Source organism: Haliotis cracherodii, unplaced genomic scaffold (genome assembly GCF_022045235.1).
Source record: "Haliotis cracherodii isolate W230 unplaced genomic scaffold, xgHalCrac1.p SCAF_5, whole genome shotgun sequence".
In the NCBI taxonomy this organism is placed as follows: domain Eukaryota; kingdom Metazoa; phylum Mollusca; class Gastropoda; order Lepetellida; family Haliotidae; genus Haliotis; species Haliotis cracherodii.
This window is the reverse complement of record NW_027266308.1, coordinates 34,745,172-34,773,128: the sequence shown is the minus strand read 5'-3', so window position 1 is coordinate 34,773,128 and position 27,957 is coordinate 34,745,172. Positions and strand designations below refer to the sequence as shown.

The window sequence follows — 27,957 nt, the reverse complement described above, 5'->3', positions numbered from 1 at the left end:
CCGGTCCGTCACGAGGTGGCGCTTTATTTACAAATGGCTGCGGCCATGGGGGAAATGGCAGTAAGGAGGAACACACGGGTTGAATTACTCGCGGCACGGTTAGGACCAAATGATCACCCACTGCATTTATTTGTGTCGAGGGAAGATGCAAATGATCTCCATATCGCAGATGACACAACGTGTGTCATTGCTGCTCTGAGTGTACGCCACCAGTTAAAAAATGAAGTTTCTGGCTTGAACTTGAGTATGTCCAGTGGGTTGGAATCACCGTCGCCTTCAGTGTCTGGTGAAGTGAAGTTGCCCCCATATAGTGACAATGTCTGTTACAGATTCAGCTCTGAAATCCTCACATACGTGTGGGTTCATGATCCTCTACTTCTAGACCTGTCAACGCCGCTGTTAGCAGATACAGCAGACGACGAGGAAGAACTAAATCATGAAAAGAGACCACGACTCCTTTGTAGTGACGATTTTCTTGATCATTACAAGTTAAGTTTGAGTGATGTGGTGTACTTCAGACAAGTCCATCTATTTCCTCTCCGTAAGGTTGTAATTGCAGTGTCTGACAAAGAAGCCTATACTTGGCTGCGAAATAACAAATTCAGCAATGGAATCATCACTGAAATCATACAACATGAAGTTGTTGCCAAGAAAGATCAGGACTTCCTTGCTCCTTACCCACCTTTATTTCTGGAAGACAATACTTTTCAGTGTACTTGGTTCAGCACAATGAAGGTGGTAGAATGCACTCCACTTCACCAAGGAATTGTTACTGTCAACACAGAGATTGTGCTATTCTTTGATGAGTTCACAAACCAAACTATTGTTGACAGGAGAAAGCGTCTGTCGACTGCTACAATTGAACACTTAATTTCAAAGCCGGACAATTTATATGTTTCGGATTTCTGTAGATCTATCAGTACAGTTAGCAATCAAACAGATAGAAGTCGTCATACATCAGGCAGTGCATCTAGCCTCGAGTCCAGTTCAGTTCTGATAACATTCAATTCATTCGTTGTTGAACAAGACCGACAGTGGAGAAAGATTCTTGGGAAAGATTTGGAGAGAACTTCTGATCCTCATAATTTCATTGGCATACCAAAAAAGCTGATGCTGCAGCATGGGTTGTTCGAAGGCAGTATTTTGAAAGTGTCTTTATCTGATTCTGTCAACTGTGAGAGTGAAGACCCTATGAGTCTGGTTGGGAGTTATGGTCGCCATGGAAATGATCCAGTGACTTCTCCAGTTCTAGAATCACGTAAATTGCCAAAGCAGAAAGCTGTAACTGTCAAATGTCTTGCAAGACATCTAAGTGGATCAGAAAAAGTTTTCATTTCTGCTTTGTTATGGTTCAATCTTCATTCGGCACCTCCCCTCACTGAGGATCCTGTTCTGGTTTGTGAGGTAAAATGCATTCCGCATTGTATTAACTTTCCTTACATTATGGTTTTACACTGCTTTTATCCCATCAATATCATGGGGGTGAGGGAAACACCAGAAATGGGAGCTTCACAAATTGTACCTATGTGGGTGAATTAAAAATGGGCCTTCTTTATCGTGTTATTAGTCCTGTTATCAGTGAGATGCAAGTCACCTCTACTATGTCTACAACATGTACACCATTCTTACAGAGCCATAACATTAGTTACAGCCATAACCATGATAAGAACATGAATTTGGAATTTTCTTAATTCCGATTTGGGAATTTGTAATTATTTTGTCTGCAAACAGATATTTTGCATCTGAGGAGGTCTAGAGAAATTCCTGAAATCCCTGAGAGCTGTACAGACTTTTATTAGACTTTGAATACTGAGAGCTTTTGTATTATCAGATTATTATTTTTTTCCCTTGCATTTTTGAAAGATCGATGATCATGATGATGACTGATTAATCATGTTCATGATGATCCTCATAATCATGCTGGCACCTTAAACATGATAAACATAATACATCATGATGATACAAGGCCTTCCCAGACAATTTGTTACATGGTCAAACAAAGGCGAGTTCCTTAAAGATTGCACATATTGCAGTTTGTTTGTTGGGCGAACTTGCCATTGCTTGAGTTTCATCAGCTTCAGATTTAATCTTTACGTACATCATGTACATACATCTGTAAAATTTAGGTGTCTGATATATTCATGACAGAAATTATCTGATGACTCGATTGAGAGTGATGTTGACGAGGGCAGCCATTCCCTAAGCTCCTCTCTGGACACCAGTCTCCCTGTGGCCTCTGAGATCCACATCTCCATCATCAACTCGCCCAACTACAGTCCACGCATGAACTACACCGAGGCCCTCAAGAAGTACTTCCAGGTGGCCAGGTAATGCTGACAATCCTGTGATTAGAATTAACCTTAAACATGTTAAAAGTGTAGAACATTTGACAAATTTACAATTAACTAAGTGTATTAAGAGAACAGCATAATGATCATGTACAAACTTCCCCATTCATCATGTTCACTATTGATATTTACCACACTCAGCTATTTCCAGTTCTATGACGGTAGTCTGTGAATAATCAAGTCTGGATCAGACAATCCAGTGGTTGACAATCTGAGCATCTATGCAATTGGATACGATGACATACATAAACCAAGTATTTTCCAGTTATATGACGGCAGTCTGTGAATAATCAATTCTGGATCAGACAATCCAGTGATTGACAATATGAGCATCTGTGCAATTGGATACGATGACATGCATAAACCAAGTCAGCAAACCTCACCGCCCGATCCTATTTCTTGCCAGTTTCAAGAATCATGGGTTCTTAAGACCAATTTTAACCCGGATCTTCTATTTATAAGGATGTAAGACAGACATCAGTTCTTTGGTGGACTGTTGTCACAGTTCTTGTGGTGGACAATATTGCCAAAGGTCCCTGAACTTGCTTAAATCATGCTTCCTTATTATCATTTCAGAATTGCAAGTCATGGAGATGTTTTTGCAATCAAGAGTGCAGGTGAATATTTCATCAAAAGGCATATCTATTTATCATTAAATTCTAAGATGATGTCATTTGTCTTGGATAATAAGTAATATAAAGTATCGGCCTGAGGCTGAAATAAGTTTTGGCAGTTATGGTAATCATTTCCGATTATTTTATGTACTATATCTCAAGATGAATCACAAGATGAATCACAAGATGAATCACAAGACCATTAGCATTCATTGATGTTAATATCGTGACATATTTTTATTAAAATCCTTGACACTGGTGCGCTATGTCACATGGTCCCGTGTCCAGTGCACAGGTCACAAATCTGGTAAAGTTGAACAGAGTTGGTCGTGGAGTGTTGTTAGGTGGTGATCATGTTCGGCAGCTCGACTCCTGTGAGTTTATAGGGCTTTGGTCCTGCTCCACACTATGGTGTCTCCTTAGGAAAGTGACTTTGAAATATGCTTCTGTTCCCCCAGCAGGGAAAGGATACTCAGTAAGAGGTCTGTTAGTGAACTGTTTACCTTCTAGCGCCTCACTAGGTGGCCTAGGTTGTATACTCCCCAGGGAGCTGAGAATGGAAATGAAGTGCACACTGATCCAGTGACCGGGTTAATAATAAGATCTGTAATAGTGCAAATGCAGTTATGAATTGTAAAGTGCACTATGCAAATTCATAAAAATATGTCGCTTGGTCATCAATTGTACCAGCCCAATCCTCAGGTAAATTTTTCTCAAGTATCTAGGTGCCCTTGTCAGGCAAATTTGGAAAAACAGAAAAGTTATTTTGTTGAAAATGAGGTTTCTTCAGTAAAGTTCCGCTTTTCTTGAATGCAGAGGTAATTTAACATAAAAAACTATGCATCAAAGCTCTTCATCTATATTGGTTCCGTAACCATGGTTATCAGTGAAAAAGTCACCTCCGCAAAGCCCTACGTTAGGTATAACAATAACCATGATCAGATTTTCTGTGTCGCAGAACGTGTGTACAAGAAAAAGGTTAAAGGTTTGTGAACTTTTTATGTTGTGTGTGATATCTTGTCTGAGCAATCTTGCCCTAATTTCAGATGATCCTCAGTTCTGGCAGACATCCAGTCTGGACACTGGTATGAGGTTCCCGGTGATGTTCTTCAAAGTGACCCGGGTGGAGCCATGCCGTCCTGACCTGGTGGCCTGCATGGTCGACTCATTCAACACCAGACTGCTTCAGGTAAATAGAGGTTATTACCCGAGCGTTTGGGGATGGTAAATATCCTGCATTAGGAATAAACATTGTATTTAGCGAGCCTTTACCATCCCCAAACACACAAGGGTGATAACCTCGTTCTTTAATCCTGTGCTTGAAAATCACTTTCCCTCTCTCACAAACATTACCATAACATGAGTTTTCCTGGAATGTGAGCATTAATATTTATTACGTCACATGGTAAGTGATGTGTCAGTCGAACAGTGACAGTACCCAATATAGTTCCAAATGAAATCTGTTTCTTATACACTGGCGAAGCAACATTTACGCAAAACAACAATTGTTTTAACTTGCCTTTCGCGGCAATGCAGCGGTCTGTCCGCTAGAGTAACTGCCCTTTGTCAGAGGGAAGCTACTCTAATCGTAATCCTTTTTATCCATTGGCTTTATCCTGCCGAGAAACCTACCAATTATATGATGAAGACTCATACCATTCTGCAGGATGAATGTAGTTTTCCAAACTAGATGAAATGTAAGGAAATAAATTATTACTCAGTATGACTTGCCGTAAGAATGCTAAAACAATTAAGTTTGTTGTGGGTATCATTTAGTTTGTAATAGATACATTTTTTTAACCTGAATATTGGTTAATCCACATTTTAAATTTCAATTAAAAGAATTGTAATCAAAAGAGGACGTGACCTCTTTTGGGGGGTTTGTCTCAAATCAGGTAAAGTTGAGCAGCGTCAGTCGTGGAGAGTAGTTGGGTGGGTGACCATGCTTGGCATCTCGACTCCTGTGAGTTTACAGGGCTGCGGTCATGCTTCAGACTATGGTATTGGGGGGTTTGTCACAAATCAGGTAAAGTTGAGCAGCGTTCCAGAAGAGAGGTAATGAATAAACGATTTGATTATAATGAGATCTTGAATTTCCTGGGACAGTAAAGCCAGTCTGTCTAGTCAAAATTGACCTTCTCTCTTATGGACTGTGATATAAACAGGACAGTGCTATGTGGTGGAAGAGCTGATGCAGGGGAGATTACTCAGTTTACACATACTTTCTGCGAGTTTCATTGGAATACATGTGTTTACAGGTGGGGTCTGTCCACAGCTATGTACCACAGATTGCCTACCAGTACTTTGCTGAGTCAGACCCCAGCTACTGGCAACAGCTGACTTGTCCAGGCCTCAACAGCTACATCACCAAACTGGAGTCCATATTGCTGCCTCATCTCAGCAAGAGGTCAGTCAACCCTCTTGCAGAAACATGTCATCGTCATGTACATTGCTCACACAGTGAGGAGGCAGGCCGTAACAATAAATCCATGCATCATACATGTGTCTCACAAGGTTGGCATTTAATTTGTTTAATATTGAATGACCGTGACCTCACTAATGTCACACTGGAACTTTTTTTCATTAATTCTTTTGTTACAAATAACAAACCCTTTTCAAGATTATTATTTCCAATTCGCTCTACATTCTATATTACCTGTGCATAGATCTAATCATGCTAATTTATGATCGAGCTATGCCCATTTTCCATGTACTACCGATAGGTTGTGGTCCATTATGACAGTCATTGACTATGCTGGTTGTGAATTGTTTAGTTTTAGCCAACAAGTTGAAATTATACATGATTTTGAAAAACACAATATACCAGTGTTTTCCAAACATACTGAGATACATATTCATTCGCATTCAAATGGTGGTATCACAATAATGTGTAATTATGGAACATTTATTGAAGATGTCTGTTTTGTAAAAGCTTATGTTTATGATTACCCTTGTCAGACCTTTCTGTTCTTACATGATATTCCCAATTTAGGTGAGCTACAGAGCTCCGTTTTTTCCCTTTTCATAACTCCAATTGATAGTAAAGCAATGCTTTGAAATAAAGGTTTATACATACAGATTCGACAACACTCGGCTGAAGGAGCTACCTCCGTCTGTCCTGCTGTCTGGACCATCGGCGTGTGGTAAAACCACTGTTGTCTGTACTGTTGCCAAGAGACTGTGTTTACATGTCAATCAGGTAACCATGGCAACTTCATCTCTAGTTTTAATACAACTCACCAAAATTGGTTTTGAATGTATCACTGCTTCACGGAATCTTAGCTCTGTAACTGATGATTATGATAGTGATACTGCTATTATACATGCATTACTTCTTCACAAATGGCAGTCACTTGTGCTTTATATGAATACACATTTCATTACTTCAGTTTAAGTGAAATATCAATTAAGTTTATGCTTTTATTTGGATTTATTCAAGTTAACGTTTATGCAGCATGAATTAATTATTTGATTTATACATAAGTATCACATGAACATATTAAGCAAAAGACCTGTTCAGATCCGGGTTAGAATAGCAGCCCATGCTTGCCGTAAAGTCCGACTATGCTTTCCGTAAAAGGTGACTATGCTTGGCGTAAAAGGCGACTAACGGGATCGGATGGTCAGGCTCGCTGACTTGGTTGATACATGTCATCGATCCCAATTGCGTGGTTCGATGCTCGTGATGTCAATCACTGGATTGTCTGGTCCAGAACATTGCTGAGTGTGGCGTTAAACAACAAACAAATAAAACAAACAAAATATTGAAGCAAAAGGAAACATCAGGAGAAAGGCAACAGTTAAACATCTGAACATTATGTTAGAAATAAACATCAACTTGATCAGTGATATTTTCGTATCCCTCATCCTCTCTAATAAGGTATTGCCATGAATGAAAAAATCCAAAACATTCACAGAGAACTCCTGGTCCATGGTCGTATGGTTTTAGAACCAATCAGGTGGGCTAGCACACGCCTGCTCAGTGTGCGCTCCTCTACCTGTAGTGCTTCTAGTACTCTGCTTGTGTATCTACCTGACTGTTCAGTGATGGAGGAACATGTGATGTCAACAGGTAAACTGTCACCATCTGTCCGGGGATGCTGCTGGGGCAACTGAGAGTCGGATCAAGAACGCATTCCTTGCAGGTACATCTCACAATTTAATGGGATACAGGGGTTTGCTATGCTGCCCCTAATAAAAAATTCAGGGAATTATCTAGACCTCAGAGGCTGATATTAAGCCCCAAGTCTAAGGCAAATGTCGCAAAAATCCCAAATTGGAATTAATAGATTGCCTTATCATGTTATTATCGTAATAACTAATGTTATTGCTTTGCAAAGGAGACTTCATTTCACAGATAACAAGACTGTAAACAAGATGAGACTTTAATGAATAGTTTTACATGTTTGCATTGACTGAAATATTAAGATACCCCTAAATCTTAGAAAATAGGAACATTTAAGTAAATCTCACTTTTGAACCAAATTTCATTTCTTCCCAATTTTTCTTCTAACGACACATAGCTTGGAGTCCTAGATAAATTCTTCCCCCCAACCAAAGCCAAGTTTAAATCACAAATTGAGTTGGCATTTGAAATCACTTTTTTATATCAGAAAAAGTAAGTATGGAAATAAGTTTTCATGTTGTCTAGTGCTCACAGCTACAATTACTTCGGAGTCAAACATAAGCGCCAGTAACCATGATAACAGATATGTCTTAACATGGAATATTTTATCCCTCTGCCATTTCATTGTGTCCCGTCCTGTCCTGATTCCAGCTGCTGTGTATGCGCCGTGTATCCTGCTGCTCAAGAATGTCCATGTTGTTGGCAAAGAGAGGGACGGAGCATCGGAGGGTAGGATATAAATCATGTCTATAATCCTGTGTCGTAGACAGAGCATCGGAGGGTAGGATATAAATCATGTCTATAATTCTTTGTCGTAGACAGAGCATCAGGGGGTAGGAAATAAATCATATCTATAATCCTGTATAGTAGATAGAGCATCGGAGGGTAGGATATAAATCATATCCGTAATCCTGTGTAGTAGACGGAGCATCGGAGGGTAGGATATAAATCATATCTATAATCCTGTGTAGTAGACAGAGCATCAGAGGGTAGGATATATATCATATCTATAATCCTGTGTAGTAGACAGAGCATCAGAGGGTAGGATATAAATCATATCTATAATCCTGTGTAGTAGACAGAGCATCAGAGGGTAGGATATAAATCATATATATAATCCTGTGTAGTAGACAGAGCATCAGGGGGTAGGATATAAATCATGTCTATTACATGTCTATAACTTATCCTGTCTCACACTATGCATTTTTTCTTTCGATCCGATATGGAAACGTCCTCGAACAAAGTTTCCAGCTTCTAAAAAACAAATCACCCGAACACTCAGCATCACTATGGTCACAACCCAAACAAATGGGTCACACACTGTAATCCTGTGCATAGCAACCTACATTACCTGATCATGTGATTACTCCAGCCACATCATTCTCTTTCTTATCATTCTCTGTGCTCTGGACGTTAAGATGTGAGGTGAAATTGGGTTTAACGTTGCCTCCAAGATTATTGCACTTATATAGCGATGTGCATGCACGTGTGTGTGCTAGCACACTGAGATATCATGCCGCAGTTTAACACGAATACCCCACTCAGACACAGTAGACTGACTCCGAGCCGACCAGTCCTTGTATTAGCCCCTTATGCCGAGCGCCAGACAGGGTAACAACAAGTACCATCTTTTAACGTCTTTTGGTATGACACGGCCGGGGATTGGACCCCAGACCTTCCGCTCTCCGGGCAGACGCTCTACCACAAGACCACGGAGGCGGTCTCTGGAAATTAAGAGGGTCCAGTTTGAGAGGTTAAAGAATGGGAAGGTTTTTCTGGGCCTTCGCTGGGATTTAGTGCTGTGACCTGTCTTGTAGCATCAATTGGCTGGAGACCCCTTCCGGATTGATCGGTTATGAAGCTGTGAAGCTATATCGATTCTTCTTTATTGCTACGCAATCGATCATGTAACGATGTCATACAAGAAAACAGGCAACGCATGTTATACCAAATCATGCTGTTATGTCTGACTAATGTTTAGGGATTGTATTGCCTGTTGTGGTGTGTTTTCCCGCTCACTAGGCAGTGTTTAAGATTATTTATTTATCTCACTGTTTAGCACCAGCTTCCCCATGTATGTCTCCCATTTGTAGTCTCTTGCAGGCTCGGGTATCTCCTCCCCACCATCCAACCGTGGGATAAACACATAGATCTAGTGTGAGATAGGATAAGTTTACACATTTGGAAATTTTATGATAACTGACAGGGATGGGAAATCTCCACGGAAAAGGGGAAAAATCATGTTTTTTAAAACTGTAGTCCTCGAAAAAAATCATCTTCCGCGTAAAAAAATAATCAAAGATTAAAAAAAAGAACACTCCGAAAAATATGATCGAAAACCGACAACCGTCGTGGATTGTCCTGTTTTCGATCAGAGCTTTCAGCAGCATAGTTTTTCGGACATCATACGTTTTCTATCACGAATACTTGCACTACAATGAAATTGTAAATACTCAGAGTCAGATGATGGCTTGTTTTTAAGATAAAGTTGTCTTTTAGCCTGTCAGTGAATGAGATGTTTTACAGTTGTTCATGTGATTAGCGAGAAAACTATGAATGTTTCTTTAGCGTCCAAAAACCCATAACATGGGGATATATGTTGTATTAATGTCTTATGTTTGCAATGGAGTTTGGTTTTTTTCAACAAAAGGTAAGTATAAGTACAAGGTAAGTTTTTTTTAATATGCTTCAACATGGGGAAAGGGTCAGACATTGCACGCTTGTGACAGTTGTCCTTGTGTCTGGGGGATGGGGGTTTGAAGTTTATGGCAGTATTGCTCCCAGACCTGGCGGGTAGCCAGGTGTGCGGAAGCTATGCCCTATTTTTTAAAGGTACTGATTTAACTTCGAAAACATTTTGCTGCATCTGCCATCTTGTTTATTTGACTTATTGACTTTTGCCATTGACTTATTACATTTCTTGGTGTGAATGTTGTCCAAACTGCACGAAATTGCTTAAATGCAATCAAATGTTTAAAGAATTTCGGGGAGGGCATTGGATTCTATAATCCAATGTAGCAGACGGGAACATCAAAGGCTTTGATATGAATCATATCTATAATGGAACATTGGCGGATAGGATATGAATCATATCTAAAATCCAGTGTAGCAGATGGAAAATTTCAAGTGGAGGTTATGAATCACATATATTATCGTGCATAGCAGTTTCATCAGGGCACTTGTTTATTTCAGACCCGCGTGTGATCAGCAGTTTCCACAACTCTATCCTGGAGATGACAGAGCAGGCACAGGAGTTTCCGCTCATCGTCATAGCAACCACTCACAATGCACAGCAGCTCTCGCAGGACATGCAGGAAGCATTTTTACATGATATCAAGATAGAGGTATGGTGCATTCAGGACCCACACAAACATCTTGATTGTCTCATAACTTATTTTAAAAGTAAATATTATTTCCTAATTTTAAAAGCAGACGTTTTCTGAAATATTCCAAGATTCAATATATATTGACTAAAATATTTTTCAATGGATAAATTTAATAGATGCAGAGTCTGCCCGAAGTGAGGAAGGTCGGTGGTTCGATCACCGACAGCGTCACACCATGTTGATACTCTGCCTGGCGCTCGGGCATTTAGGGGATTAAACAAGGACTGGTCTTGTCAGAGTCAGTATACTGCATACTGTAAACTGTGGCATGGTCTCTAGTGGGCTAGCACCATAAAACCAGCAAAATTATGGACTCGTATGAACAGTCGCACGCGCACGCGCACGCACACGCACGCACACACACACACACAGATGTGTATAACACAAGAAACATGCATAATAACCCCACTTCTACTCACCTTCAGTAGATAGAAATCAATGCTAGCTCTATCTTTGTCTTCTCCCTTAGCTATTATTTACTATGCTTACATCTGCAGACTCCAAATGAGTTGGAGAGAAGGGAGATCGTACATGGCCTGATGGAATCGGAGGTGAGGTCTGCAGACATATCCCTGCCCAGGATAGCACAGAGAACCGCTGTAAGTACAATACACCACACATGGAATTCCCTTGTACGAATCAGTAGGGACTTTCCCATTTATGTCTATCTGTCTGACTTTCACATTTTCGAAGTCTCTGAAAACCACAAGGTCTCTAAATTGAAACTTTAAACATGGATAATCACAGCTATGATGTCTCTACAACTGGTATCATTATTCAGATCCAATTTCAAACATTCCTTTGTATGAACTGAATGCTACAGACCTACATCAGGAAAGAGAGACCATTTCCAATCTCATTAAAATAAGATCAGAGTTCTCGCTTCCGCTAAACAGAGATCTGAGGACATCCCATTACGGGTCACGTCAGACTGACCTTGCATGAACTTTGACCGACCAATGGAAGGACTGACAAGAAGTCGACATTAGCCAATCAGAAGGCAGCTTTCTTGTGCTTTACGGCACTAATTTCAAATTGGAGACTGTGCTTCGAAACATATTTTGACAAATTCTCGATTAAAAATTTGAAACCTGAACAAAAGAACATTCTGGAATGGCTGATAGATGGTCTAGATTGTATGGATTCAGTCGTTAAACCCGCAACTACCTTTCGGAAACCCTGTGTTAAAGTTTTTGCGGTTACATGATTAGAAATCATATTCCGAGTGTCACTTTCATGATCTGGTAAGCGATGCTCTGATTGGTCGGATGAATGGTCGTTCTGACGTGACCCCTAGTGTGATGTCCTCAGATCTTTGTTTGGCGGTAGCGAGAAACATATTTTTACACATTCTCGATTAAAAATATGAAACCTGAACAAAAGAACATTCTGGAATGGCTAATAGATGGTCTAGATTATATGGATTCAGTTGTTAAACCTGTAACTATCATTCAGAATAACCCGTGTTAAAGATTGACCAGCGGCATGATGATCATTAAGTGGGTTTATTATGACTTGAATCAAACTTTTCTGATTAGTACATTGCATGGTAATTATTCCTCTTGGAAGTTTCAGGACTATGTTGTTTGGTTTATTATTGTTTACCCTTTGATAGATTCCTTTGGCCTGATATGTGTTGTCTTTGTTTCTAGGGTTTTGTGTTGGGGGATCTTGTTGCACTGGCTGGCCATGCCAAGAGACAGGCCTATGTGAAGGCTCTCAAACTGTGGTATGCATTGCTTCTTACTGCATTAGAGAAAGATAGCAAATTATTGTGTATGTACAAGTATAAAAGAGTTGTTTTCGACCAAATATTTAACGGGAGATTTGAACTTCATTCATTGTTCCTTCTTAGTCTGGGAGGTTTATTTGGATAAACAGTTTTAGGTTAGCACTGAGCATGATAAGTTAATAATCTGAAATGTCTGTTTAATTTCTCTTATTGCAACTACTGAGCAGCGTTTTTTGTAAAGAAATGAGAAAGGTCTTACACCAGTATTCATTGAAGAATCATGGTTCTGTTGCTAAGCAATCTGTAGTTGGAGTTTTTAACATGTTTAACATATTGCCAGCCATTTAATTGCAGCGGACAACAAGTATGTGCTTTTCACACTGTACTCATGTGGGGAATTGAACCCAGTTCTCAGTCTCTGACTTAAGTCCCTAGCCCTTAACCCAAGTCCAGTAAAATGTCTTTTGGGTCTAATAAGCTTGCACAACTGAAATTGATGCTTAGCCAAACTGAGGTCTTCAGGATGACAAGCCAATGTTTAACCACTAGGCCACCTGGCTACCTTATACTGAAGACCCACCTGCGTACAATGTGTGGAGCCCAGTCTTGGTGTTCCCCAAAATTCAAGATATTGCTTGGTTGTTGCTAACGCCTGCAAACAATCCTGCAGTCACTGCCTTGGTCTTGTTCTGCAGTGCTGCAAGGTCTACTGGTGTGACACTGGAGATGGAAGAGGACCTGGTGTCAGCTGGGGTGGTCATTGAACAGGCGGACGTCGACACCGCACTGGACAAACTGCAAGCAGCACATTCTGACACCATTGGGGCACCGAAGGTAGCTCATTGAAAAAATTAAATATAAGTTTTGTTTATTTTTATCTTGAGCTTCAGGGTAGTATATGTTTGTGTCTGTAACTTTTATTCAAATATTTCTGTTGGTAGATTCCTAATGTTACATGGAAGGATGTTGGAGGTTTAGCAGACGTCAAGTCGGACATCTTGGATACAGTACAGTTACCACTGCAACATCCTGAGCTGCTGGCTGCTGGACTGAAGAGATCAGGTAGAGGCATTTTGACACACACGCCACAAAGTTTAAAGTTTTACCAAGTAGTCTTATGACTGCAAGTATTTTTTTCCAGGTAGCCAGTGGTAAAACCGAAAAGTAAAGCCAATATTGTTGGTAGCCAAAAGCATTTTAAATTATCTTTTATCAAATAAATATTATAATATGTACAAGTCATAGCACTAGTCTTGGAATTGTATACGGTATTAGTGGAAACTGTACTTGATTTTTGTTATTTGTGACAATGATGCAATTTATGTTACTAGATTATATGGGTATATCCTTGCTTATCCAATGAGCATTGTCAACTAAAATAAAATAAAATACTAATTACATAAATATTTATGTATTTTGGTTCATTGTTGACTAAAGGAGGAATTATTTGTGAGTACAATTATTAGCAGACATGTTTACCAAGATCAGCTGTTATTCATTTTTGTGTCTACATATGTGTAGCAATAGAATTTAGTCGCCAAAAGATATTTTTCAAGGTAGTCATTTGGCTACCTCTGAATTTTAGACAGTAGACAAATTAAAATTAAGGTCGCCGTTTTAGTCGCAACTTTAAGGCCTGACCCAGCACACTTGTCAGTCTTGAACAATGTAACACACCAGAGACTAACTTTTAACATGATCAAGGATTATGATTTCATGGAAGAGATAGTATCATCTTTGACCTAATTTTGGACAGAGTCAGTTGGGAGTCAAGCATACTGTGTTCAAGTTAGAGCTAGGTTACCTGTACATATAACCACGCTAAATTGAACATGGAACTGAACACAAAGCGTGAGTTTTCAAAAGTGTAACCTATAATGTACATATACTTATTTAAAAATGCCTACCGACAATGACTGACAAGAAAATACTTTTCTATCAATAGTATCTTCCACAGTGATGTGGTTGTCAAATTGTCTCTGACAATAAGAGGTGGTATTTGTGATTTGATAGTTTCTGATTAACCAACCAGAATCAGGTAATTCCCAAACTCATGGTCGAACCACCCATACTGGTACCAGTTGACTAGTGTGAGGTTTAGGTGGTTGCAGCGTGGAACATGGGTGGTGGTGTGTCATCAGGCCTGGAAGTGCAGACCATTGCATGTTGGTTTGGCTGGATTCGAGTAATGTACTGCTATGATATATGATGAAACAGTTCACTCACTCGCTGACCCCCCTCCCTCTCTCCACCAGGTGTGCTGCTGTATGGGCCTCCAGGAACTGGGAAGACCCTCCTGGCTAAAGCTGTGGCGACGGAGTGTTCTCTAAACTTCCTCAGGTAACAGGGGGCATTGGAAAAGCCTAGTGGTTAAAGTGTTGGCTCGTCATACCGAAGACCCGGGTTCGATTCCCCATGTGTATTCATTATGTGAAGCCCATTTCTGGTGTACCCTTCCATGATATTGCCAGAATATTGCCTAAAGTGGCGCCCTTCCTTACTCAACCGCCCAACCGCCTCCGTGGTCTTGTGGTAGAGCGTCCGCCCAGAGAGCGGAAGGTCGCGTCATACCAAAAGACGTTTAAAGATGGTACTTGTTGTTACCCTCTCTGGCGCTCGGCATTAAGGGGCTAAAACAAGGACTGGTCGGCTCGGAGTCAGTCTACTGTGTCTGAGTGGGGTATTCATGTTAAGCTGGAGCATGGTATCTCAGTGAGCTAGCACTATAAATCGGCATCAGTCCGGACTAGTACAAGCAGCCACACAAACACACACACGTACATGTATGTCGCTATATAAGTGCAATAATCTTGGACGCGACGTTAAACCCCATTTCACCTCACCTCACCTCATTCATCTGGAATATGGCTCAGTGATGCTTTAACCTTTAGCCTGCTGAATTATTTTCACACTTCTTACCCCTGCCTGCTGGATTAATTTTAGCATAAGGCGCTCTAAAGAGGGTGGGTGATTTCAAACAGTCGGTGCCTCATTAAACAAGGGCCAATTGAAGAAATATTTTGCACATTTATTCCCGATAGAAAACTACACAATTCTATATAAAAATATCCTGGTGTTTTCAATCATACCAAGGTTAAGACCAAAGCGAACACAAAATTTGTTAATTTTCTTGAACTTACCTGAATTGCGTTATTGAAGGTGGTTTGCATTTCATGCTAGGAACCCTCTAATATCGTAACATTTTTGCAAATTGATTTCAATAATCATATCTCCGATATCATAATTTTAATTGAGTAAAAATTCGGGATTTATAATCGGCATATATCAGCGCGATGGTAAATTATGAACCATTTCAGTGAATTTATTATCTAAACGTTAAACAGAAAAATAACTTAATTTTCGAGGTCATCATGTCGGTTGCAGAAATACGAATATTCGGGTTAATCTGACGTGTCATGTTATAAAATTTGCAGGAAACAATTAATGACTTATAAATATTCACTAATCCTAATTTCAAGCGTTTTGGTTGAATATTTACGATATACAGAAATAAACAACCCGTGTCATGATGCTAGTAGACGTCCTAAAATCAAACATGGCGCGCTTCGCCCGACCTCCGCATAACTTATTGCTATTTTAATATCAACAAAGTTTACATTGCCTTTATAAATATAACTTGGCGAAAGTTGACGATCTTCTCAATCGAAAAATGTTTTATTCGTCATATTCCAATAAATATGACGAGAGAAAAATGAAAATAAAGATCGTGAATTCTGACAGCACTATTTCAATTAGTGCAAAGGTCACCGGATGTGATGTCACAGACAGGGGTAGTCTGCTGATAAGCTTTCGAAACAAAACAATTACAGTAAATTTTTAAATAGTTCGCCTATCACATACAGCAAAAATATAAGTCGATACACAGTATCAGTAATCACCACTAACATGAAATAAAAATGTGACTTTGACGATATAATTCGCGTATTAGTTAATCCGTTTGACCTTGCATGCTCCCGTGACCCGGAAACGGTAGACGATAAATCAACATGCCACATGCAAGTTTCTCGGTATCTTTTATTTGAACTTCTGTTGATATTTAAGAATCACCATTCAATGTTGTGAATATAAATGGGACATGATTCATATTTCTGCGATGTACATGCTGATAAGTTTCACTACAACAAGTGTATCCCACGTAATACGTCTATGGATATCGTCGATCAGCAAGATCACCCTCAACAACAGGTGCGCGAAAATGGGGTTGACAAAACGTGTTTCAAAATAACATCCCCGCGTTGCTGAAAATGATAGGGTATATATAAGCAATAAAATTCTACGTACATATTTTCGGTGGTAGTTCCACATTACATTTAGGATAGGTTTCCTTTCGGGAATACATTCATAGATTCTAGTATGATTTTAGAACAGTTTCACGAAGGATTTCTAAATTTATTCCGAAAATATGAAGACCACCATGGTTGCGCATTGATGATAGATTTGTAATTGTTTAATTATTTACAGCTTTTTACAGGTTTTAAAATTTTAAGTTATATTTAATAGTTATTTTTCCCACAATGATGGTGTGTGGGGACAGTAAATATTAGTCTTTGCATCAACACAGTGTAACTGATCAAACTTCAATTATTATCTTTAGTTTAAACATATTTATTCAACAATTATTATCTTGCACTCTGAAAATCAACTATGTGAATAAGTAACTCTCTGATGTCATCATTTTAATTTTAGTATTCCATGAATAATGATTAAATCAGATCCTTAACATATACATACTAAACTCATATGGACATTAATTTTGTGCATTATGTGGTTTGTTTCCAAATAAAACAATTCTGAAATATAATTTAATAGGAATTAATTTAATTTAATTACAGTAACAGTACTTGTAACAGTACATGACATTTTTATTTGTTTAATCACAAGAACCATGGTGGCACATAAGCTGGTAAGTTTGCCATAGGTTTCTTAGAAAATGCTATCTCAGTCTTCTGGTTGGAATGAAAGAAACATGCCTGTGTACATGTTTACCCTTGCCAGATGTATTTTTTCCAGTCAGCCAATCCATTACTTTTGTTCACCTTATGTGGTCTATTTTATACATACAGGTACTGCTTCCAAACTGTTTTTTCTTTGTATGCAATCACAGTATCACAACTTCCTCAGCTGGTGTGTATAAAAGTTCCCCTGTCATCATGAAAAAAGAATTATAAAGGAAAGTCATATTTTCATTCAAAAACATATCTGTCTTTCCTTGAATACTCTTTGTCTAAGTGCCAGAAATGTAAGTGTCATAAAAAAAATAAAAACAGATTTTCATAAGGACTTTTCTTAGATAGACCTAGATCTAAGTGAAACCATGTGACTAGTTAGGTAGAATTATAACCTTGTAAGCCCTCATTTCTGAGGTGTCCATATTTTTCACATTTTTAGGACTAAACGTGATCCGTGTAGATCTGCCTGTTTTGTTATGTAAAACAAATTCTTGTCTTAAAAAATGAGAAAAGGAATCATTCAGACGAATTTTTTTTATCCCATTGATTCACGAAAATCAGTTGAAATGTACAGTGGTGACTTTTGTACCCAAAATTTCTAGTAATTTGTTACCCAAATGGGTATGTGATTTTGTAGATCTACCTAGAATTATTTCAAAGATATACATTAATTTGGTGTCTTAAACTTAACATAATATCACTTTCCTATCAAAACAATTCATTCTAACTTAGGTTTAACCAACTTAACTGGCCTCTCCTTCAGTGACAAGACGTCAGTTTTCTCTCAAAACTAAACAATCAATTTCAAGGATCAGTCATAATCATATTTGGAACTTGATGAAATATTTTATTATGTGTTCTGTTCATCTACATTAAAACATAAATATAATTATAGATCTATTGTCTTATTTTCTTAGGTACAAATTCACAAAGTATTTTGGGTACAATTTAATTTGTTTTGGGTACAAAATCACACATATATATAAATAGGAGCCTAGAATCTATATATATTTACACTACCTCGTTGTGTACCAAAATGTTATCGGTTCAGAGGACGGGAGGTTCTCAGAAAGTTTTCAACAACATCTTTAATATTTAAATTGTTCTTTTTGTAATGTTAGACCAATAACAATATTATGTTATTATTATGGCATATCAATACGTTGGATCGCTCTCCGTTGCGCTCGTTTATAGAAAATATTTTAAAATTAAAATCATCGAGCGTGAAATCCATTACAGTTTCGGATTTAGACTTACACATTTTATGGCGACAATCACGAAGAAATATGAAACAAATAAGAGTGAAGACTGCTCTCCAGATCAATAAATAGTAAATAGTTGACGAAAAATAGTAAATTATGTATTTTCTTTTGAATTGGAATCTATTTCGGAATTTCTTTATGATAGCTTACCAACTTTTGCATATTTTGCTTCCATGTGTCACATGCGGTACGTGCTTCCGGTTTCAGAAATGATAGCTAAAATTGCAAGTATTTTGATTATTTCTCGTAAAATGCATTATTTTGCTATTGAATGGTTTACCTAGAATGTATATCAGTTCAGATTTTGCGTATCATCCAATATTTGTCATTTTTCGCAGTGTTTGTTGACTTTGTTCGACTCAACAAATCGCGAGTTAGGCCACGCCCAAACGTATCACTGACGTTTGTCGGCTTGGCAATAGGTCGGAAAATTTATCAAACGAAATCATTTGCAAACTCTTTAAAAATGAAATTCTTTTTACAAAGATTTATACATGCGTGTCAATAATTCTAGAAAATTAAGTTAGATGTAACAAAATGATTGTAATAGTCTAACGGGATAACTATGCATGTGGAGTTGTTTGTTTACTACCGTTGCCATGATCGTACAAGTTCCATCCAATCGATGATGTTACGATTCAGATTGTTTTTGTTTACAATTAATTACACCGAAAGTTGCTAATTTTTAGAAATAAAGGAACATGAGTGTTTTCCTTTCGTCAGCAAACAAAAAATTATGATCAAATAGGAAAAATGATGAAATTATAAAGAAAATATCGGACTGCATGCCGCTCAACGTGAAGTGCCAAAAGTCAACAATGGCCGTTCCTGGTAGATGTGTGCCGAGAAGTTTGGCCGAAACTTTTTTAACTCGCGATATTTTCTTTTTGAGGTAAATAAATGACTGAACGTTTTGATATTGAGCAAGCTGAGCATTTATGCATGTCATACGTAATTTAAATGTTACGCAAAGCCTTCTTGGTAAATAGATATGGCGAGTTTTATTTTGGGGTGTTGTTATGCTTTTCGCCTGTCGAATGGGTTCGACATCAGATGCACGGGGATGGACACCTCTGTCGAATGGGTTCGACGTTAGCGTGCAGAGCTTTAAATTACAAACAAACAAATCAATCAAGATACAAAGAGCTTGTTATAGCTGTTGAAGGTTAGGTATACTAATCAGAGGACCCCCAACTCTTTCATGTTACTATTGTTTTTTTGCTTGGTGTTTAACAACACACTCAGCAATATTCCAGCTATTTGACAGCAGTCTGTAAATAATCATGTCTGGACAAGACATTCAAGTGATTGATATCATGAGCATGGATCCATGCAATTGGGATGCGATGACAGGCATCAACCAAGTCAGTGACATTACCACCCGATTCCGTTAGTCGCCTCTTACGACAAGCATGGGATGCTGAAGACCAGGATCTTCACGGGTGATAATACTGTAGTTAATCTGTGACACATGTCACTCTAACTTACATCCCTCACTGTACATTTGTCTGGACAAGACATTCAAGTGATTGATATCATGAGCATGGATCCATGCAATTGGGATGCGATGACAGGCATCAACCAAGTCAGTGACATGAATACCCGATTCCGTTAGTCGCCTCTTACGACAAGCATGGGATGCTGAAGACCAGGATCTTCACGGGTGATAATACTGTAGTTAATCTGTCACACCTGTGACTCTCAACTACATCCCTCACTGTACGTTTGTTCATTATTCCAGTGTGAAGGGTCCTGAGTTAATCAACATGTACGTGGGTCAGAGTGAAGAGAATATCAGAGAGGGTAAGATGATGAATCATTTTTACTTGCCAAAATGACGATGATATATAATGATATCTGTGTATCTACCTCAGTACCAGGTATGTCTAGTACTTCAAATGTATGGACAACGACATCCTTTACAGAATTTTCATTGCTATGCTTTCAGTAAAAGACATACACTCCCAAGCAATATGCTTACCTGAATACTTTAAGTCATTACCCATAGGTCAGAATGACACTAGAAACAATGTAAAAGCTGAAGATAATTGAAGTCATTCGACAAGTTGTGTTTTTCTAGGACAGCCGTAGTGATCACTGCATTTTTCTAAAGTGGAGCTCAAAAAGATTAAGAAATAATACGTAATAAAGAAATTATGACAATCACATGTGTGTCATCATGGTCATACTGATTTTTCAAAACTTGCTCTCGCTCGGGAAATACAAGAATTCTGACACTCGTTTAGTGAAATCAGTGTGACACACATGCTCGTTTTATACTCTCTATATACTAATCAGTATATTATCACTACCACATTTCTCCAATTGTATCTTATGTCATAGAGGAGATGATTGCTGGATGCAGTGCATTGTTAATACATGTAATGAGGGTTATTGGTAAAATGATTGTGAAAATCTTGCCTGTGTCAATTTCCAGTTTTCAAGCGAGCTCGAAGTGCCACGCCCTGTGTGATATTCTTTGATGAGCTGGACTCCCTTGCTCCAAACAGAGGTCGGAGTGGGGATTCCGGGGGAGTCATGGACAGGTAGGCAGTAGAGGGGATTCTGGGGGAGTCATGGACAGGTAGGCAGTAGGGGAATTCCGGGGGAGTCATGGACAGGTAGACAGTAGAGGGGATTCTGGGGGAGTCATGGACAGGTAGACAGTAGAGGGGATTCCGAGGGAGTCAAGGACAGGTAGGCAGTAGAGGGGATTCCGGGGGAGTCATGGACAGGTAGGCAGTGGGGGGGATTCCGAGGGAGTCAAGGACAGATAGGCAGTAGAGGGGATTCTTGGTAGTCAAGGACAGGTGGGCAGTAGGGGAATTCCGAGGGAGTCATGGACAGGTAGACAGTAGGGGAATTCCGGGGGAGTCATGGACAGGTAGACAGTTGGGGGGATTCCGAGGGAGTCATGGACAGGTAGACAGAGGGGGGGATTCCGGGGGAGTCATGGACAGGTAGACAGTGGGGGGGATTCTGGGGGAGTCATGGACAGGTAGACAGTAGAGGGGATTCCGGGGGAGTCATGGACAGGTAGACATTGGGGGGGATTCCCAGGGAGTCATGGACAGGTAGACAGAGGGGGGGATTCCGGGGGAGTCATGGACAGGTAGACAGTGGGGGGTATTCTGAGGGAGTCAAGGACAGGTAGACAGTGGGGGGGATTCCGAGGGAGTCATGGAAAGGTAGACAGTGGGGGGGATTCCGGGGGAGTCAAGGACAGATAGACAGAGGGGGGATTCCGAGGAGTCAAGGACAGGTAGGCAGTAGGGGAATTCTGGGGGAGTCATGGACAGGGAGACAGTAGGGGAATTCCGGGAGGTCATGGACAGGGAGACAGTAGGGGAATTCCGGGGGAGTCATGGACAGGTAGACAGTAGAGGGGATTCCGGGGGAGTCATGGACAGGTAGACAGTGGGGGGAGGGGATTCCGAGGGAGTCAAGGACAGTTAGGCAGTAGAGGGGATCCCGGGGGAGTCATGGACAGGTAGGCAATAGGGGGGGATTCCGAAGAGTCATGGACAGGTAGGCAGTACAGGGGATTCCGGAAAGTCATGGACAGGGAGGCAGTAGAGGGGACATGTTCTTGTTGTGGAAGTTATCAGAAACAAACATCTTATAATCTTGTACTTCTTAATGATCTCTCCTTCCTTCACAGGGTGGTATCCCAGCTACTGGCGGAGCTGGATGGACTTCACAAGTCCTGCGATGTGTTCGTTATTGGAGCCACAAACAGACCTGACCTGCTAGACCCTGCCCTCCTCCGACCAGGAAGGTCTGTATTGAATTGTCAGTTGGAATCTCTATGTTGAATACAATTAGCATAGTTTCTTCTTGTGGAGCATAGTCTCAACCAGTGGTAACCCAGCACTGGTTACCAAAAACACAAGTCAACTGTGAGATAAGCATTGCAATAATATGTTGTGTCAGGATAACAAATAATTACCTGAACTTGTATATTCCTGATATTAGTATACTTATCCTGACACAGCAGGTCTCAGGCCTGTCCATCGACCCCTTGTCTGGGTATCGAGCTACATGCTGATGAGAAGGCTGTGAGATATCAAGGGCAGATAACTCTGACTGGTAACGAATGACAATGTGTGCCCCAATGTGAAATTGCAGTATGCTGTGTCATGCTTTAACAGGCGACTATACTTGTCATCGTCATCGTATCCCAATTATGTGGATGGATACATGGTCGAGACTTGATTATTTACAGACCGCCGTCAAGTAACTGGAATATTGCTTAGTACAGCGTTAAACAAAAAACAACCAAAGTCAATGAACCTGTCCATGTGATCCATTTAGTTGCTTCTTATGACAAGCAATAGATGCGACTTGGTTAATGTTCCACTGACTGCAGTCACATCAGCAGGTAGTTACCCTAGATGCTGTGTGTGTGCAGGTTTGACAAGCTGCTGTACCTGGGCGTTGCTGACACAAGAGATGCACAGCTGAAGGTGCTTGCATCGCTCACCAGGAAGTGAGTAGCTCATTCTCACCATCACTGTGTAATGTTCTCACCATAACTGTGTAGTACTCTCACATCACTGTGTAGTATTCTCACATCACTGGAGTATTCTCACATTGTGTAGTATTCTCACATTGTGTAGTATTCTCACATCACTAGTATTCTCACATCACTGTGTAGTATTCTCACATCACTGTGTAGTATTCTCACATCACTGTAGTATTCTCACATCACTAGTATTCTCACATCATTGTGTAGTATTCTCACATCATTGTGTAGTATTCTCACATCACTGTAGTATTCTCACATCACTGTAGTATTTTCACATCACTGTGTAGTATTTTCACATCATTGTGTAGTATTCTCACATCACTAGTATTCTCACATCATTGTGTAGTATTCTCACATCATTGTGTAGTATTCTCACATCACTACTTATAAGAATAAAGTCACTCTGTGGTAACACTTGACTGATTTTTAGGTTTATCATTAATTGGTACACATTGGAAACATCTCTTCTCCACGTACAAACTTCTCGATATCTGTGAATGGTTTGCGGTGTTTTGGCAGTGAGTATAATTTAATGATGGATAGCCTAATATTGTGTAGTATTCTCACATCACTGTGTAGTATTCTCACATCACTGTGTAGTATTCTCACATCACTGTAGTATTCTCACATCACTGTAGTATTCTCACATCACTGTAGTATTCTCACATCACTGTGTAGTATTCTCACATCACTGTAGTATTCTCACATCACTGTAGTATTCTCGCATAACTGTAGTATTCTCGCATCATTGTGTAGTATTCTCACATCACTAGTATTCTCACATCACTGTGTAGTATTCTCACATCACTGTAGTATTCTCGCATCACTGTAGTATTCTCACATCACTGTAGTATTCTCACATCATTGTGTAGTATTCTCACATCACTGTAGTATTCTCACATCACTGTAGTATTCTCGCATGACTAGTATTCTCACATCATTGTGTAGTATTCTCACATCACTAGTATTCTCACATTATTGTGTAGTATTCTCACATCACTGTGTAGTATTCTCACATCACTGTAGTATTCTCGCATCACTGTAGTATTCTCACATCACTGTAGTATTCTCGCATCACTGTAGTATTCTCACATCACTAGTATTCTCACATCACTGTAGTATTCTCACATCATTGTGTAGTATTCTCACATCACTGTGTAGTATTCTCACATCACTAGTATTCTCACATCACTGTGTAGTATTCTCACATCATTGTGTAGTATTCTCACATTGTGTAGTATTCTCACATCACTGTAGTATTCTCACATCACTAGTATTCTCACATCACTGTGTAGTATTCTCACATCACTGTGTAGTATTCTCACATCACTGTAGTATTCTCACATCACTAGTATTCTCACATCATTGTGTAGTATTCTCACATCACTGTAGTATTCTCACATCACTAGTATTCTCACATCACCAGTATTCTCACATCATTGTGTAGTATTCTCACATCATTGTGTAGTATTCTCACATCACTGTAGTATTCTCACATCATTGTGTAGTATTCTCACATCACTGTGTAGTATTCTCACATCATTGTGTAGTATTCTCACATCACTGTGTAGTATTCTCACATCACTGTGTAGTATTCTCACATCATTGTGTAGTATTCTCACATCATTGTGTAGTATTCTCACATCATTGTGTAGTATTCTCACATCACTGTGTAGTATTCTCACATCACTAGTATTCTCACATCATTGTGTAGTATTCTCACATCACTGTAGTATTCTCACATTACTAGTATTCTCACATCACCAGTATTCTCACATCACTGTAGTATTCTCACATCACTGTAGTATTCTCACATCATTGTGTAGTATTCTCACATCATTGTGTAGTATTCTCACATCACTGTGTAGTATTCTCACATCACTACTTAAAAGAATAAAGACACTCTGTGGTAACACTTGACTGATTTTTAGGTTTATCATTAATTGGTACACATTGGAAACATCTCTTCTCCACGTACAAACTTCTCTATATTTTTGAAAGGTTTGCGGTTTTTTGGCAGTGAGTATAATTTAATGATGGATAGCCTAATGGTTAAAGAATTGCCTCGTTACGCCAAGGCCCGGGTTCGATTCCCAAAATAGGTACAATATGTGAAGCCCATTTTCTGGTGTCCCCCACCATGATATTGCTGGAGTATTGCTTCCAGTTACGTAAAAAACTTACTGACTTACTCACCATAATTTAATGTGTCCGACTGCAGATTTCACCTTGACCCTGATCTGTCTCTCAAGTCGGTGGTGGAGAAGTGTCCCTGGAACATGACGGGCGCGGACTTCTACGCCCTGTCATCAGATGCCATGTTGTTCGCCATAAAGAGGAAGATTATAATGCTGGAAGCAGGTGAGATGACCAACAACAACACTAAGACTGACTGCCAGAAAAAAACCACACACACACGCACGCACACACACACACACACACACACACACACACAACTTTAGTATGTTATAACTGTACTTCATTATAAACAGTTTGTGTTTCAGATCTCTTTGATCAAGCAACGTTTCCAAACGCTTCATCAAAATTTTATAAACAGAATATATCCACTTCAAAGCCTAATCACTGGTTTCTATTGTTAATTGAGTTAATCACTTGCCTTCCATTGTTTATTGCTGCTTTCAAATGCTGTATGGTGACACGTTAGCAGCTCAGAGATAAACAGCGTGTTCATTATATCCATCAATTATATTTGATAAAATATACAGCAAATGGCCAGGACCAAAAAACAGTTTGTCTATATCCGTCAGTTTGTTATAAGCTTGTTTGTTATGACGTTAGTTTAGTGTAGATGCATATCAGAACATGATATTCCAAATGAAGACTTGATGGTGATCGATGTGATTAATAATATTATTTTGGGCAATATATGAAGCACTATATTGTTTATTCCGCCAAATGCTAAAACTTTGTGCATACAGTATGTAAAACTGCATGATAATAGGCTATCTTGGATACAACAGATTAAACTTGTTAACCCTAAAACTGCACACATGGCATCATATGCAAATTACTTAATGAAGAAAATGTAATCTGAAATGTGTTTTTTTAATTTATATTTCCCACACATATCAGGAATTTCCCCCCAAAAATCTGATAACCAAGAATATATTTGCTTTTTGTGTGGCTTTAGTTGATTGTTTTGTTTCCAGGTGAAGAGGTGGACCAGTCAGTTATTGAGGTGTGTGAGATTGACTTCCTGGAAGCTCTGAAACAGCTCACTCCGTCTGTGTCCGAGATGGAACTGGCTCGCTACAAATATATCAGAGATTCCTTTGATGGAAAATAATCCATGTGATTCACACATTGTCCACGGACTCAATTAATTTGAAGACATTCATATATTGAGGACTTCTTTATCTTATGTAACCCTCAATGAAAAAAAATCACTCAAGGGCTGTGTTTTGAAATCAAATATTCCAGGTCATCATGTGAAAAAATCAGTGGCACTCCTTCAAAATTATAAATGTCTGCAGGTATGTTTTTTTGTTTCCTTCGCAACTCAAACCACCATGCATATATCTAAATCTATCACTTATAGGCAAGGATTCATGGTTAGCCCAGTCGTCTAAGGCGCCGCGATTCGCTGTGCAGAGTTGCGTCCCTTGGCCAGGCCAGAAACCTATGATTGTGGGTTCAAATCCTGGTTCGCCCTGATTATGTTTCGAGGTTTGTCAGCACCATACCCGTGCCTGTGGGTTTCACCGAAGAGGTAAATGTCTGAGACCTGCATCACTTCGGGCTTTCCTCCAACATTAAGCTGACATGCCAACTGGAATACTGTTAAAAGCGGTGTTAAACCCAACTCACTCGCTCACTCCTATAGACAAACCTGTGGTGATTGCTGTATAGAATAGGACCCCAGGGCAATAGACTACAAACTAACACTATTTAATATTTCCCCTGGAAGTTAGATTAGGCCATCATGATTTTGAGAATTATTGTCTTAGAACAAGTTAAGTACTGTAAATGCAAAGAAGCTGAATGAGTAAGTTGCTTACATGACGTATCAGTACACCTATATGTCTGACCCTGTTTAACTATTTTATTCAGATACATACGGTTTGCACTTTGTTTTGTTTTTTATTCATACCTCAATGAAACAACAACAAATACACAGTCTATACTTAAACAAAGAAAAGGTTAGGAAAACAGCTATTCCGATACAGACCGATGTGGTGAAAGTAATCCATGTTGGTGGGTGTGGATGATGTTTTACATTCATTGGGAAATGTGAAATCATCTGACTCACTGCAGGTTGGTTTGTTTTACGTCGCACGCAGCAATATTCCAGCTATATGACAGGGGTCTATAAATAATCAAGTCTGGACCAGACAATCCAGTGATTGATAACATGAGCATTGATCCACTTAATTGGGATCGATGGAATGCTTCAACCAAGTCAGCGAGCGTGACCACCCGATCCTGTTACGACAAGCATGATTGCCTTTTACGGCAAGCATGGGTTGCTGAAGACCTATTCTACCACGGACCTTCACGGGTCTCAGACTGCAGGAATTACAATGAACACACCCAAAAGTGTATTATTTCAATATATTCAGAGCATCTTGATAATAGAGTAGCCACAATAATTCTTAAAGGTGGAAAAACAGATATGCAATTTTCTATCTCAACTGTCTAATGTGAGGTTTGTTTGAAATTGGAAAACATTGTAACATTCATTTCTGATACAAGGTGCTAGATGGAAGGACAGTACCTGTGAGGCTATCAGCTGTTATATATTCATCAGAGTAGAATTTTTAGACTTTCTCTAAATGACATGAAGCTGTCAGCATCCAAGAAGCAGGAACTAGCCAATGTTGAATCTGCTTCTTAGCAATGAGATGCATTTATTACACACAGGTGCCCATTTGTGGAAATGACATTTCCCAGCCCAGTGTGAAGAGATGGGAAACTAGACAAAATAGCATTTCTTGCAGGGGTAATATGCTTCAAATAGACTCATCAGAAAA

At 39.4% G+C, this 27,957-nt stretch overlaps 1 protein-coding gene across 1 annotated transcript; it reads left to right on the top strand.

Moving 5' to 3' along the window:
• Window positions 1-33: 33 nt before the first annotated feature.
• LOC139442984 (peroxisomal ATPase PEX6-like) lies at window positions 34-26,962 on the top strand. The gene is made up of 20 exons (XM_071223914.1): window positions 34-1,404; window positions 2,149-2,327; window positions 2,925-2,965; window positions 4,009-4,151; window positions 5,221-5,369; window positions 6,041-6,161; window positions 7,035-7,107; window positions 7,740-7,817; window positions 10,281-10,432; window positions 10,972-11,073; window positions 12,127-12,203; window positions 12,902-13,040; window positions 13,148-13,268; window positions 14,462-14,546; window positions 20,180-20,241; window positions 20,876-20,984; window positions 22,100-22,216; window positions 22,850-22,927; window positions 25,188-25,327; window positions 26,137-26,962. Exons 1-20 carry the CDS (start codon window positions 34-36, stop codon window positions 26,271-26,273), a joined length of 3,474 nt encoding a protein of 1,157 aa, XP_071080015.1. The 3' UTR covers window positions 26,274-26,962.
• Window positions 26,963-27,957: the final 995 nt, after the last annotated feature.